General features: G+C 37.9%; 1 protein-coding gene across 1 annotated transcript; it reads right to left on the reverse strand.

Moving 5' to 3' along the window:
- Positions 1-3,196: 3,196 nt before the first annotated feature.
- Positions 3,197-12,585, reverse strand: LOC129269110 (uncharacterized). Its single transcript, XM_064105344.1, has 3 exons — positions 11,215-12,585; positions 6,382-6,629; positions 3,197-5,833 (listed from the first exon to the last, which is right to left on the reverse strand). Exons 1-3 carry the CDS (start codon positions 11,279-11,281, stop codon positions 5,576-5,578), a joined length of 573 nt encoding a protein of 190 aa, XP_063961414.1. The 5' UTR covers positions 11,282-12,585; the 3' UTR covers positions 3,197-5,575.
- Between the last annotated feature and the right edge of the window lie 3,316 nt (positions 12,586-15,901).

Consider the following 15,901-nt stretch of genomic DNA (forward strand, 5'->3'; position numbering starts at 1 on the left):
CTGCTTTTCGAGAAAGCCCTGTACTTATACAAAAACACATAACAATCATAATACAATGGTGAACAATTACATAATTAATTAAAAAGAAAAACTACATGCAATATAAAAGAAATGAAATTCAAAAGCATACATGTCAAATTTACATTACATAATATAATTGTACTGTTTAGCATTTGGGGTTGTTTCAGTACCCCCATTACCCCGCTTGGCCGCTTCCCAGGCATGCCAGGCTATGTAACAAAAGGCAAAGGTAACTGGGGCGAAATTGAGAAGTGGGGAAAGGAGAGAAAAATAATAATTTAATTTGATTTGATCTCGTTTGATTTATACAAGATATTACACATTATTGTGCCGTATGCTTTGATATTTGATACCCCCTCTTGTGCTCTATTGTCAACCACATCTCATTATATACTGAACAGACTATTCTTGAAAGGGGGTGGAATATAATTATACATATGATGATAATGAATAAAATTTTGTTGAGAAAGCAGCCAAATATGCGGGATAACCTTCGTCCTACTTTCGAGCTGTGCTTGCAATGATAAGAGGGCATGGCGAAGCCCCACATTTCCGATTTCAAGTTCAGTGTTGACCTTATGGTGTTGAAGTTAGGTCATCTCTTACACGAGTATAACGCCAAACATAATTAAAATGAAGATGGTCCTGAAAATTCAATCACTAGGTGTTGAGCTGACAGTTTTGGGATCTGGATCATTTTGTGTAAACTCACAGTAGATTTTAGAGCTAGAAAAATCGTGCTTCCAACAACTAACACCAAAATCGGACTTGAAATCGTCCATTGTGTGGATCTGACATACCATTCACAGACATAAAGGTGAGAGGGCTAAGGACACTAAGACCATGAACTTATGGTGTAAAATATTGTGTGTTTCCTCTTTCACATCGACTTGTGTAGTTTTGACACCTCTGCTTTGCAGTGTAGAGATGGCACTGAGACATGATAAAGAGATGGAACGGCACTGTGTAAGATTGCGACAGGGCGCCCTCTGTATATAGTTACGCTGATATTACCGGCATCGTCATCAAATTACAGTTATGTTTATGTATAATATCAAGATATTACCGATTAAACAAAAACATTGACTATTAAAACAGACATATACCCAAGATGTTATGATAATCATTTTCGAGAGCAGTCAACCATTTTTCTAATGATTAATATGGAACACCATAATATCACATGTCCGCAATCAAAATTTCTTTCCTCAACAGCACAAACTGATAAAAACGAACTAGGGGTGAAGTTTCGCCCCACTTATTACTCAATAAATGCTGTCTTTGCATTTCCGCTTGAATTATTTTCAATATGTTATTGAATCTAAATTTAGCTTCCCCTTTGATTGTTAAGATACAATACAGGAACTAAAATATGAAATAATAAAAATCTATTATATGAGCAATCACAGTACCGTTTTGTTGTACATCTCGGCCTTTTGCCAAAAACCCATTCATTGTGGTAAATATTACTTTGCCCTTTGATAAGAGCTTGTTTACAAATATCCACAGGGTTAAACTTTCGCTGGAGGATATTTAACCCGTGTATATGTGTATATAGAGCGCATTACACAATGACACCTTCAGTTTGGTACTAATTTCTTTTTTTTATTATACACGTACTGGCCTCTTGCCAAAACCGACGTAGATTTCGCGCCACCTTCTAATATTTTGTTTCAATAAATCATCTCGTTTACAAAATAGTAAGAGCGTAATTAACAACAAAAAGGGGGGTTATCATTTTTAGGCAATATCATGCTTAAAATAGATTGCTGTAACTCGGGTCTTTATGTTTATAAATATAGGCATATAGTGTATGTAATATGGAGAATCCACCATTTGTGATGATCAATATATGAGACAAATTAAAATGTGCGATTATTGAGCAAGAATAAAACTCACCATCATACAAAATTGAACGGGTACTTCCGGGCTGAAAGTAATTATATCCAAAAAAAAGAGTAAAATTGACCGAGCAAAACTTTGACAATTTCTTCAAAATCTGATAACAAATCACGAGGTAAGCCTTTATAACGAAGTGTAAGGAAATAAGTTGCAGTAATGAATATCTTACGCATTAAGTCGTCAGTCCATATTATTTTGTTAATTCTTGGTGGAAAATTCGAATTAATACGATATCATATAATAATAAGATACAAAATAATAAGTGGGGATATGACGTAACTTTTTTTTTACTCCTATATATAGTCCACTTTTGATGAAAATATTCAGTGTTTTGTTTGTCTGATTAGACTTAATGGCCCGTATTCTGAAGTCAGGTTTAAGTTAAACTCAGGTTTAAAGTTGTGGTTTAAGTATGGACAGCCAAAAGTATCAATTTTTTTTATTAAGTTGTACGTTTCTTATGTTTGCTGTGCTCTTTCCTGATTCATCGATGGTGAAGACAATAATCTATATATACTTCCTAGACGACTATGAATGATTTGAGAGCCAAATGAGCTGAAATATTATATCCCTACTGTTAGTGATTTATGTAACAATTGGCTGTCCATACTTAAAGTACAACTTTAAACCTGAGTTTAAGTTAAACCCGACTTCAGAAATCGGGCCAATCTGTTTAAATCATAGTCTAGAGTATACCCTTTTAACATAATTATAATCGGTCAGACGCAAGTCTTCGGATGCCATCATAGCCTATACTGTCGCCAATTATCTTTCCCTCCTCAACTTTATTTATTGATTTATCTTGAATCAATTACCGTTATAAATTACCTTTGTGGCATGCTCTCAGTGTATATGAGGACAACTTCTTCCTTTCTTTCCATTCGTTTGTGAAAGTCGATTTTATTTTATAGAAAGCTTTCTTGCATGTAGAATAGTGGCATCGATCTAATCTTCTAGTTTGTGTAGTACATATGGATGCTTGTTTACATGTAGGCCGGCATATCCAGTATCATGCTATATCATTAATTGCTGTTGCATCACGCTATCCCCCTCTCTCTCTCTCTCTCTCTCTTTCTACCCCCCTCTCTCTGTTTCACTCTTCCTGTCTCCTTCCAATTCTCCCTTAGTTTTCTCCATCGCTCTATCTTTATACCCCCTCCCACTTTATTTCTTTCTCCCGATAACACGTCCGTCTCATTTCACTTTTTGAAAAGGAGCGACCAAACCAAAACAAAAAGCATTAAAAAACAACAAAGGAACACATACGTCAGAATTACGATATTTGCACATGAGATATTATTACAGTACTTATACATACAACACTCGCTGTATGCTAACACATGATTATGTATATCTAGTGACGAAAGAAGACAATTATTCCGCAAAATAAAACATTAAAGACAATGAACATCTTGTGTATTTCAGCGTGTGCGATATAAAAACCATCGCGCGGTTGGCAGAAGTGCGTTAAGGGGCGCGAACTCTGAAAAGTAGTTTTTGACAGCGAAGGATTGTGCCCTTTTACAAGGCGGGATTGCGTCGTTATTTTTAATACTACGTCATTGTAGGCGAGTACAGTTATACCAAATTAAAGAGCTATCAAAACTCTATCATACAACGGGAGAAAATTGAGCTAACGCCCTTCTGCCAGCCGTGCGACGAAACAGTACCGGTAGCGAACTCGCACGGAGTATTCGTCTTCCTCAGAAATTTCAACATTACAACTCATTCATTGAAATCATGACGAAGAAAATGAAATCGTCATTAGAAATGTCTTCGTGGCAAGTAAACAAAACATTCCCAGAAGTAAATTGTTGAAATTAAATCCAAGGACACCCGTCATCTAGGCTTAAACCCCTGGGCCAAAGAGTGCAAATACAGCTTTGAAATGTTTCCAACAGTAAACATAGTAAGAGGGAGGGAAGCACACAAAAAACGCTTCCACTGTGATGGTCAGCTCTCGGTCACTTAAAATGGACAATGACTGCACACCGTTGGTCAAGTAAACAAAAACAGAACCGGTAAGAACACGTGCGCGAATTGAATCCAAATTGACCACTGGCCGTATACACAGAAAACCACCATCAATAAATCATAATAAATAAAGAAAACTAGTACAATCGCATATTGACCATAAGATTATGCTAACAATACCTGGGCTCCGTAACACAAAGGTTTGCGATGAATTGCAAATATGAAAGAACCGCTGTTATTGGTTCCCGGTCAGTATTACAAACTAAGTGCGCATGCCACGATGATCTTGATTGGTCATTGGTATTTAGCGATTGATTGCAAACATTTGTGTTACCGAGCTCAGATTATCTTGACCTTTGGGGAGGGGGTGGGACAACAACAAAAAACAATAAATTACACTCGAGGTTCGTTGCTATTGCCACAAAATTTCTCCGAAACCCTCACTAACAAAAGGGCCAGCGAGTATTAATTTGACCCTTCCAAAACCTCGTATACGTTTGAAACGTTGAATGTACACAGAACTTGAAATAATGAAACAATAAAGTGTTTAGATATAAGCTGCATTCTAAAAATGAGTGAAATGCTTGCAAATCATTTACACTATTTATATACATGCGAACGCACAACAGAATACTGACAGTGATGATAAACCATAAACAAATGTTCCATAAAATACCTTATTACAAGCTTCCTCATTATATACATGTACGTATGATTCGAAAAGCGGAGTGAATAATAAATTAGTTTTAAAAAGATCGGGGAATTTCATAAAGCTGTTCGTAAAATTAATATTAATATAATATTAGACAGCATATAATACTAGCCAACCAGACGCGCGCGCATTCGCAGTTTGCGTTTGGTGTAACAGACCGACCCCATGGGAAAAAGGGGGCTCAAATTTGGCCTCTTCATAGTTTTACAGACAGCTTTACGAAACAGCCTTCAATATATAAATACTTTTTTGAATCATACATCTACCCCATGGTAGTGAAGGTAAATTAAATTCTTGGAAACGTTTCATGGAACGTCAATCCAGTGATTAAACTAACATAATTTCTGTCTCAGCAAATTCGATTGAATGATTTCAGTAGCTGGTAACAATTGCCATTAAAAATCATTCAGTTTATTTCTTGACATTTTCCGTGATTCACTCCTCCGCATCTTGGGACTTTTTAAAAATGAAAACAAAGTACCCTTTAGTAAACGATACCCACATCATTAATATGATTATTGTTGATTGAACCTGTTTTATACTGAGATGCGTATTTTCAAATAATGATTACTGAGTTAGTCACTCATTATCATCATGGCGATGTTTGGAGCTTATGGATATACTTCATTCTAAATTCTACCTGACGTAATAGTGCAGAAAGCTCTGAACGTTGTCTCTAAGGGATTTGGAGGTTCTATGTCGCAATCAACGACGTGGACAATATAATAACTTTAATATTCATTGAAGGCACTGACAGCTTAGAGTCACCTGACAAGGGCAAATGTTACAAAATGCAGAACCCTTTTTCATACATCAGGATCTTACAGTAGTGCATCTCACCTCCATCACTCTGCTTCAAAAATGGAAGAACGCGATAGTCTGGTTATAACTGAATGTACAATTTACAACAATGTCTGTTCTCATAGTCGTTGAGTCTTTGCATGAACATCTTCAAGACATTATCACCTATGCGTCCCGCGCCCTTACTCTTTGTTTGCACTCTCTCCTGGCCTCTCTTGACTCCAGGTATTTGCAGTTGTCGACGTCTGTGTTGATCTGCAGTTGCCACTCGCAGCACTTGCTGAACATTGACCTTGAGGCCTTGTTGGGGTAGCACTTCTCGACCTTGGTCATCAAGGATTTGTATGCCACGTCGGAATCCTGACGCACGGAATCGAGGAACTTCATCTTCCGTCTGTAGACCTGGTTGTTCTTCTTCTCAACCTGGCGAGAAAAAGAAAGAGATGGTGAAATGTTTAAAGAACAGAATGAGATAAATCAGTCGCGAGACGTCATTATTTGTTCTTATTCCTTTTATAGCTGTATGGTTTCAAACCGTTCCCTTATTTGGTAATGTTGTGAATACACAAATCAGTTCGAGATTTTATATCATCAAACTCTATAACCCTGCTTCTGTTCTTTGATATCCAGTCCGTGACAATCAACTAGAAACTTTGGAGAACAACACACTCCCTCTATCAAGTAACAACATTGGGTGGTCTCCCTTATTTATTAGACTCCGTGACATTTCCTCCTGCGACGACTACTCCAAGAAGAAGTTCACACAATATGCCAAACATAAACCCTAACCTCAAACCTAACTATCGTAAGAGAAATGGCGGAGGAGCAGTTGTCGCAGGAGCAAATATTGCATTGACATTGGCAACTTTTCGACTTAAAACGTTCATTGGTCCATGTCCATCCAATATAGGCAACCTCATTTCACAATTTCACCTAAGCACCCTTAACTAAGATAATTCCTTTCTACTTACTTGCATGAGGTCGATGGTACAGAAGAGACCCTTGTCGGCGACCTTCTTGCCGATCTTGCAGCACTTGTGCGGTGTATACTGTCGGTTGTCTCTGGTCAGCTCGTGTTCGGTGATCTTTCGGAAGGTCTCCCGTTCGAGTTCATCAAGGGTCTCCTGGACGTCCTGCTGATCCCTGGCCGGTGCGGGCAGGTCAGTGGTTGGAAGGTCACCGGGGACTATGTTAAGAGGCCATCCTCGCTGCGGTGCGACTGAAATGACAGAGAAAAGACAAGATTGGTCAGTCAATGACATCGATGTGCATGATCATGATGATTATCAAAAGAAACTTGCATTTATTTGTTTTTCAAACTAAGACCTACAGTCAGTCACTAGAAAACGAGCTACTCGTCATAGCCCTAACCAGGGTTTCAATGTCCATAACTTATGACTCTCTAATGGAAGATATCTCGCGATCATTATGGAGATTGAAAGAATATGACAAAGCAGGAGAACAATGTAATCATGTTTCGATTGAAACATAGAAAATGGAAAACCCCTATGATTTAAGACATTACTTGTCAGGATCAGTCACATTTCCGTCTCTCCTTTTTCTTCATAGCAAAAAAAATCGAATCTTTTTCTGCTCTCAAAATTATCATAACCCACGATCATTGAGGAAACAGCAAATTTTAGAGGCCGACCTTTCCGATGTTGAAGCAACAAAATTTGTTCCCAAGAGACCCGAATTACCGTAATTGCTCCTGTGAACTCGGTGTGTTTACTGATATTTCTTGTAAACCATTTTCTACTTTATTGGCACGGTCACACTCCAATCAGTGCCATTAGCCTCTATCGTCACCCTCACGTTCCCCCACTGACCTGGGACACCCCCGGACGAGGGGCGACAGGTCAAGCGTGCATGCTGTTTGCCAGCTAGGCTACAAAGTGACTTTGACGTTCAACTCCAGTGGGAAAATGCAAAATTTCCACAAAACAGGCAGAGACGAATTCAAAAAAATTTGATACAACTTTGACTGTTTAAGCAACAAAATTTTGGGAAATGTATATAAATGCCGAAAACATCTCAAACACAAACATGACAAAGGGTCACAAATCCCACTTTCTCCCGAAACCTGCATTCATGACTTATGCAAATTTTATCTTTGCCATTTAGTGATTTAGATCGTGTGGATATTTATAAGCCACTTACTTTATTGACAACAATGCATTTAAATGTCACTGCTGATGTCCAACAAGATATATTGGAGACCGTTGATGGAAAGATACTACAACTCTGGCAGGTTAAAAGTTCAAACAGAGTAATCTTAAAATCTTTTAAGTATAGGCTATACCACACCCCTATTCATTAACAAGCAGTAAGATGCTAATTAACCTTGCGTGTAAAACAAAGTCCATTCTGCAATGTTTCATTCATTCGGCTTCATTTTATTTGAATCCCCTCTCACGGCCTCAAACACGACAAAAAAAAGACAAATATTTTCTTCAATAAATCGTATGCCTGTTGTGCGTACGTCAAAGTAAATAATTCCAAAGTCCCATCTCTTTGGGTCTCTACTAAAACTTCTCAGGAACGCAAGACGCCACTCAAGCTTGTTTATGAAACCCTAATTCAGATAACCTGTCTGAAACTTATCTGACTGTTTGCTCTGTAAACGCATTTTTACTACGATATGACATCAGAAATTTGGAACACATGTCATAACAGTTTTGGTAGAAACGAATGAATTACGACGGGGACTACACTCTAAATTACAGGGATTTAAAATAAGTCCAGATGGACTGTAGCTAGGGACCAATCGATTTCTGAATTTAGTTTTAATCCTAACGACTTAAATTTAAATCTCAAATGATTTAAATTTAAATCTTTCGAGATTTAAAAATGAATCTTAAGGATTCAAACTAAATCCGGAATTCGATTGGTCCCTAACTACAGTCCATGTGGACTTGTTTTAAATCCCTGTAATTTAGAGTGTATATTGGATGATAAAATTAATGTTTGAAGGTTAAAAGTGCATCATAGATGCATTTCCCCCTTAAAGCTTTTGATTGTCTACTTACAGGGACAGTTCAATTTGACACATTTTCATATCCCCCCCCCCCTCCCATTTCCCGGCCCCTTCTACCTGGGAACGAAAAGGAAAAGATAAGATGAACATAGACTCGTGATAGATCCAACAATGTCGACAATTATTTGAGTTTTATAAACATATATATAAACATATACTTGGGGCGACCTGATAATGTTTGAGGTGGTTTTCAACTAAAGCGTTGTTCGGAAAATTATGATGTCCCTTGGGAAATATGACGAATTAACGTCCCCCCACGCCCCCTCCCCCACCCCTTTACGACAAGCTTGCCATTTAAACATCTCCATAACCTTCTGACCTTCTTAGACCAGTCCGCCCCCATTGGCGGCCCAAGTTACTAAAAATGCCCTTTTGCCGTCGCCGTGGACAAGGGCCAAGTTATCCAATTGATTTTGAGGTGGATCCTAAATGTCCCAATAGATTGTCTCTATCCATCGGTGACTCATCGATCAGGGAAAGAAAGGTCGGGGCCGACAATTTTCCCGCCAAACAATCATTTATTTATCTCTTTAACTCGTGACATATCGATTAACTTTCCCTTTCTTTCTTCCCTCTTATATGGCCACTGATATCTGATTGGTTTAAGGGAGAGAGGTGTCGCGGTCTATTCGAAGAAAATCCATAAATACAATTTGTGTTTCCCATTCTTAAGAATAGAAGTCAAACAGAGCGTTCACTTTCATTGCGTAATTCAATAGAGGGGTTTCTTAGAATACAGACAGATAAATACAAATCAAACAGCATGGTGGATATTGACGATATTTATTATGACGTCTATGTATGTATGATCAGGGGCTTAACCGTAATGATTCAAAACAGATACTGTCTTTGAGAACTTTTTATAAAATGCTCATTTTCAACACGATATCTGATTTCCTGCTTATCACTTTGTTATCATGTGACATTTCGTTGATTTGTAAAAATCCTCAAATAATTTAATGAATTATGCATGTTTTGTCAAAGAAACACTAAAGAAAACTCATCTTACTATTTTTTTTTCAATCGAGATTTAAACGAACTCGTGCGAATTTCGTTTTCCACGGTTTCGTAACTTTATGAGGCAGGTCCAATATACATGGTATCGACATAATTTAACCTATACAATGTCTTTGAAAATCTTAAAGACTTCTCTTGGTACCAATCTTGATGTAATTACCACTATGTCTGGGGAAAACATGGATTCCTTCCCTTTAAAAGTAATGCAACTGTGGAAAGGTGTAATCATCCTTAAATAGGGCCGACCAGTAGTCAGCTGGGTGCAACTGATATGTCTAGTCACATTTCGGACATATATTCTTGTCAGAAGTAACTCTGTTCTCGTAAAATATGACTAGAAAATAGTTAAATACGACTAGAATAACAGTTTCACCCAGCTGACTCTATAATCTAGTCATTTTTTTTTCGCCTTTTGTGTTTTTAGTGTATTTAAAACTAGGAACATCACTATTGTTAAACATCAGGCAAAGAGACTGAAGGTATCCTTTTTTTTTACCTCAAAGAGCTTAAAGCTTTTAAAACTACATCCACCCAGCTCTCATCACAATCTCCACAGCGCTAGGAGCAGGTGCTCCGGTGTTCTCAAGCTGTGTTATCGATCACTGGGTCAAGTTGAGTTACAAGGTTAATGGTTAGGGATACCCTGGATCGACCCAGGGGTGTGAAGGAGACGGTCACACTTGCCAATCCCACTCCAGACCGACGAAATCTATTACGTTATTACCAGTGACAGTTCATCGGTCGGTTTCGTTGATGGGACTGCAGCATGACCGCGTGGTAAATAGTTGGCTCGATTTTACATTTTTGTCCTTGGGGTTATATACCTGGGGACGACATCTTCAGAATATTCAAAGTTCCTTTTACATTTTTTTTGGGGGGGGGGGTTGACTTAAGCATTATCGAACGAAATCAGTACAGTCAGTTGGGTGCACCAGAAACGCCTAGTTATATTTTTCGAACGATATTTTAGTCAGAATTGTCTGTGTTCTAGAAAAATATAGCTAAAACAACAGCAGGCCAAAATAGGAATGAAACAGGTGCAAAAATGGGTAATTAGATATTGACCTAGGCTATACAGAACAAAGTATAATTCGATATGTGCATGTAAAGAATTTAGCAATTATCATATCTCTAATACAATACTGAGAAACTGATATAAATAGACTGGCAGAGTTTTGCAACTGTTACATCCCCGAACTTTGTTCTTACTGATAAACAAGATGATGTAAATTAAATCGATCGCTTTATATCCTTCAAAGTTCAAGAATCAAAGTCTAAAACACGCTGCCTGCTCCCATAAAATACCTTATATATGGAACATCGAATGTACAGTAAATATTCTGCACTAGATGGACACATGTCGAATCATGTAATCTAAACAATCATTTTTATAAACATTTTTACTACATGAATATAGGCCTACGTCTTACTCTCCAATCTCCATAGCACACTTTGATTGAAAAAAAATGAAGATGGTAAATTCGCAAGAGTTTCCAGTGGATGCTATTAATGTAAACATCTCACTAATATCTCCATATTTCACTTAATTTGGGCATGGACCTACTAGCTAGTAGGTCCATGATTTGGGTAAGGGGTAGATATCTTAACTGATAGCTACCATGAACTTACAGACTTATAGTTATACTCCAACACGATTATGATTCATCGACTCTTTACGAGTAGAATAGCAACATAGACACAAAATTATGATGAATGATGGTTTATAGATGGAATGTGAAGAAAGACTTACTTGCAATCGACAACGAGATGAAAACCAAGACTTCAAGAAGCAGAAGCTGGATCTGGAAGATATTCATCTTGTAAAATTAGAAGATCAGTTGTGTCCTCGACGAAGAAAGTGTATTCAGAAGTATAAAGCGGTGGAGCAAACGTACGGTAGACTGAATATTGCTTTCGATGGAAAAGGTTTAGTAATAAACAGTTTGCAAGTCAAGAATCCTAAGATGTTTGAGGTATACGATGTTGGTAGTCAGAGGTTCAATTCTAATTTGACAACAACAGTGCGATCCTGTCTATTTATACGTATTTCCCATTGCTCGCGGGCTCTTCGGTGCAGTTCTGTGTGCTATGGCTTCGTCAGAAATTGAAAACAACTTTTGTTTGCCTGGGAAGAAGTCAAGGACCTGCTGTCAATAAAGACTATTCTCGCCGAACAGCCAATCACGGCAGCGCGGGAGGGAGCTGGGGCGAATCCTGGATTTCTATTGGCCGAGCAGGATGTCAATCAATAGTGCTGGCTGACCTGACTCGCGAGGAGTGAGCGTGAGGATAATAAAAGGGGCGTGTCTCTTTTGTGAAGTTAGCAGGTTGTTTTTCCCCAGGGACGTGTTTCTGAATCCGTCAACAAGGAGAGAAATTCGATAATAGAGATTGATGAAAACATGGCACTAAATTCACAGAGAGTTCCTGTATTCTCATGCACACGTGTGCTATCAACTGCTCGACCCACGTGTGATAGGCAGTGGAATTCATGGAAGTTTCATTTTGTAAATCGCATTTGATTTTTCCTATTTATTCGCATTTATTGATGTCAAATAGAAAATGCAAAGTTGTTATGCATACGTATTAAATTAGACTCATACCTATATTAGAGAACATAATAATCACGCAAAGATGCACTGCAAAAACACCGGTGCTAATTCAACACCATCTCGGTATCTGAAACAACACCACTTTGACTTTTTAGGTTACCACCAGTGACCAGATAGGCATTTAAACAACACCGATCAGTGTTAAACCATTATCGGTTCGATTCTTAACTGGTGTTGTTTCAACACTTCCCCGGTGTTTTCCGATATAGATACCGGTCTGGTGTTAAATTAACACCGGTGTTTTTGGCAGTGTGATGTATAAAAGGATAAATATTCAATCTACGAGCACAGCAAAAGATTCTCGTTTGAGGGTTTTGGGGGTACAGGTATCATAAATTTAGATGTCATGATAGGCCCTTAAGGGCCCTCAAGTTTAAAAGAAGAACTTCATTTCCTTCTTGATTCTTGCCAGTTTGATAATTTTGTTCGATATCCCCAAGCAAAAATGCAATCTTCACGTCTGGTGGGTTGACAGACTGTACTTTATTCAACACACGAGCGATATCATCACTTCATGCATTTATGTACTGTCTCACGCATTCAATCGTCATTGATATCAAAGACAATGGCGTGAGTGTGATAAGCTAGTGTGATTATTACCCCGTCTAGGATCTTCTTTACCCCTTCTTTTGATTTCGAAACAATCCACAATGGTTGCGTTGGTAATCTTGACGCGCTTTAGCCAAATCATGTACAGTTACAGACAAGCAATGTCGCTCTTATTATCTTTTCACAAAAAGTGCAGACGATTGTTGATAACCTTATGAGAAGTCTACCGAAAGCGGATCGATACGTGCTATCATTCCTTTGGTTTCTTGGTAAACTAATAAACAATTCTGGGTTTGATACATGCATAAATTGAAATGGATGGCTTCTTAGACAGAAATCTTTCACAGTTTTCAGGCATTTAGAGATCACAGTCCAAACGATTTAAAAGTCGCCTCATTCCCAATCAAATTTCGGTCTGAGGGCCAACCAGAACCGTAATACCGTATACACATTGATTTTAACCTCCCCCCCCCCCCCCAAAAAAAAAATAATAATAATAAGGAGCGTGGTGTACGAAAATGTTACTTATGAAAATGCACAACATAGCCTGTAGGCCTAGTTTTGTCAATAATTTGATGTAACGTCGGTAAGTTTAAAACATGTGAATGCCGTCAAAATGTTGTTATTTAGCTTTATTCTCCCACCAACCGGTTTCAATTCATGGCTCGAATGTTTTAGCATTCCTTCATGATCAGAATGACATGTCATAATATTATTCGTATTCACTTTAGGCTGAAATAATGATAAATGAATAAATAAATAAAATCGCTATCTCTGTGATACCATTCTATCAACGATATTGAGATATATTTATTTACCATAAATTTTCTAATGATGTGTGTCCTTTAACTGCATTAACAAAAGAAGAATTAATGAGAAATAAAGTTAAAAAAATATTTTAAAGATGCCATTCTATAGATATATTTATTTATCATCAGTTGTCTATAAAGATGTGTATTTTTATAATGCAGGGGCCGCGGAAGCGGGGGCTGGGGGGCTTCAGCCCCACCCCCACTTTTTTCCAAAACCTTGTACAAAAACGAAAAAATTACCATATGATTGTGATTTTTTGCATGGTCAGCCCCCCCTCCCACTTTTGGCTCAGCCCCCACTTTGAAAACCGTTCCGCGGCCCCTGTAATGTAAACATACATGATTTGTCTGCATTTACTAATGAGAAATTGATGAGAAATTAAACAATTCTCTCTATTTTATCCTTTTATTGTACAATGATGTGTACTTTGTTATAATGTATAATTCAATTGTATTTCATTTGCTTTTAGTTATGAGAAACTAGAAATAAAACTAAACTGAAACTTTAAAAAATGGGGAGAATAGAGGGGGGGGGGGCGAAGGAAGAAAAAAGGGAATAAAGGGTAAAACATTTAAAAAGTGATGATGGGAGAATGGGGTGATTGATATTCCTGAAGTAGGGAACTTACTACCGGTAGTGGGGGCTTTTCTTTCCCTTTTCATTCCTTGTTTGACCTTCCACTTCTTACACCACTGAAGTCAATAATTTCGCACGAATAAAAACCAATATGTCAACACAATTATGTACAATGTAAAAGTGGTAGGCCTACAACATAATTACGTACAATGTAAATGTGGTGCTTTCCTTTTTGTGTTTATTGTTATCGTCATTTACGACCGTACTAATCCACTCCCTATAGCTTGCAGTCGACTTAATTAGTGGTTTGGAAGAAAAAATACCCCTCAGATATACCAGTTAAATAAAGCGTGCATGTTTGATCAAAACTTTGAGATGGATTTTACTTTCAAACCTTAAACCCAAGTTCAAATGTTTTCCCCGATTATGAAGTGTTTCCGGAAATCTAGTGGTTGCAGCAGCTGTTGGTCTTTTTTTTTTTTACATTAGTTTATTAAACACGGAAAGTGTTTGCATCTTCTTAATTAAAGTTAAAAAATACAAACACGTTATTTTTTAATGGGATTTGAGTAAAAGGAGAAATTTCTGCATATTAAAAGGTACCTGCATAAATTGCCGTGCAACAAATATTTATATTATCTTAAAAGAAAATCAAATGATTAATTAGAAGCAAGGGGTCCACCACAGAACCCACCCCACCCCCCCCCCCTCACACACACATACATAATACATTCATTAATTTGACCATGTCGCTTACGAGCAGTGCTACGTGCTCATGTGCCATGAATAAAAAGGGCGGGGAAAATAGTTTACAAAAATGGTAGTCCCACATAACCGTCTGATCGTACAGAATTGCACGTATACAAAACGACTTGCATGCACACAAACGTGAATTGTCCTTGTTAAGTAGAATCATTAGTCATTGGCTTTTTTTCGGCGAATTCGAAAAAAGTATTGCTTCACTTGGAGCGATTGGTCAAAATAACCTACGTGTGGCAAATACGACAAAAATGGTCATAAAGAGCCACTGCCGGACACAATAATTATTCACCACGGTCAAAATAAAAATATCTCAGAAATTAATTTTACGCTCTTGGGGACATCATTTCATACCGAGGTTTTTTTTACCTGACTGCTAAGAAAGCACGAATGCCTGTGAGCAAGCAACCAGGGGACCAACGGCTTATGGTCCTCTCCGAGGAACCTGGTAATGAGGATAAATGTCTTACCAAAGGGCACTATCGAACCCGGGTCACCGGAAAATCGAAACCCCCGCTCTACCGACTGAGCTATCGCGCCTCCTCATATCCCTTCTTTACACTCCCCTATAGTTCTTACACGCCCTACCCTAAATTGTTTTGAGGGGAATACCAGAATTCTCCGTATCCCGACATAAACATATATTGAATTTGTCAGGAAAGGAATAAATAGGACGATTATCTAAATAAACAGTGATCTGAATGTTGATAAGCATATGACTAAAATCGTTGCCAAAAGGATCTAAAGACACTCATGTTAGCAGGGGTCATTCTTATGATGATATTATGTCATTTTTAGGCATTCCACTTCCCGACTTCATGGGCCAACTTGCTTTTCCTATGTAAATGAACAACTATTTAGATTTTTTTTTCACGTTCACTTCGCTCGCTCGTTAACTTATAATCTACAGTTTCATACTGTGAAATTCAACGAATATTTCGGGCTCTGGCGTGTGTTTTTTTTATGTCACTCGCTAGTGCATGTCATACAGGTATACAGGTAAACCTGGGAGATCGGTAAACCTAACTTTCTCGACTGAAATACTCAGCAAAATATAACCCTCCCCTGTTCCAGTTCCTAAAATCAGTATTTTTATTATTGGGGGGGGGTTGCAAATGCATGGGCAGA

Source organism: Lytechinus pictus, chromosome 10 (genome assembly GCF_037042905.1).
Source record: "Lytechinus pictus isolate F3 Inbred chromosome 10, Lp3.0, whole genome shotgun sequence".
NCBI lineage: Eukaryota > Metazoa > Echinodermata > Echinoidea > Temnopleuroida > Toxopneustidae > Lytechinus > Lytechinus pictus.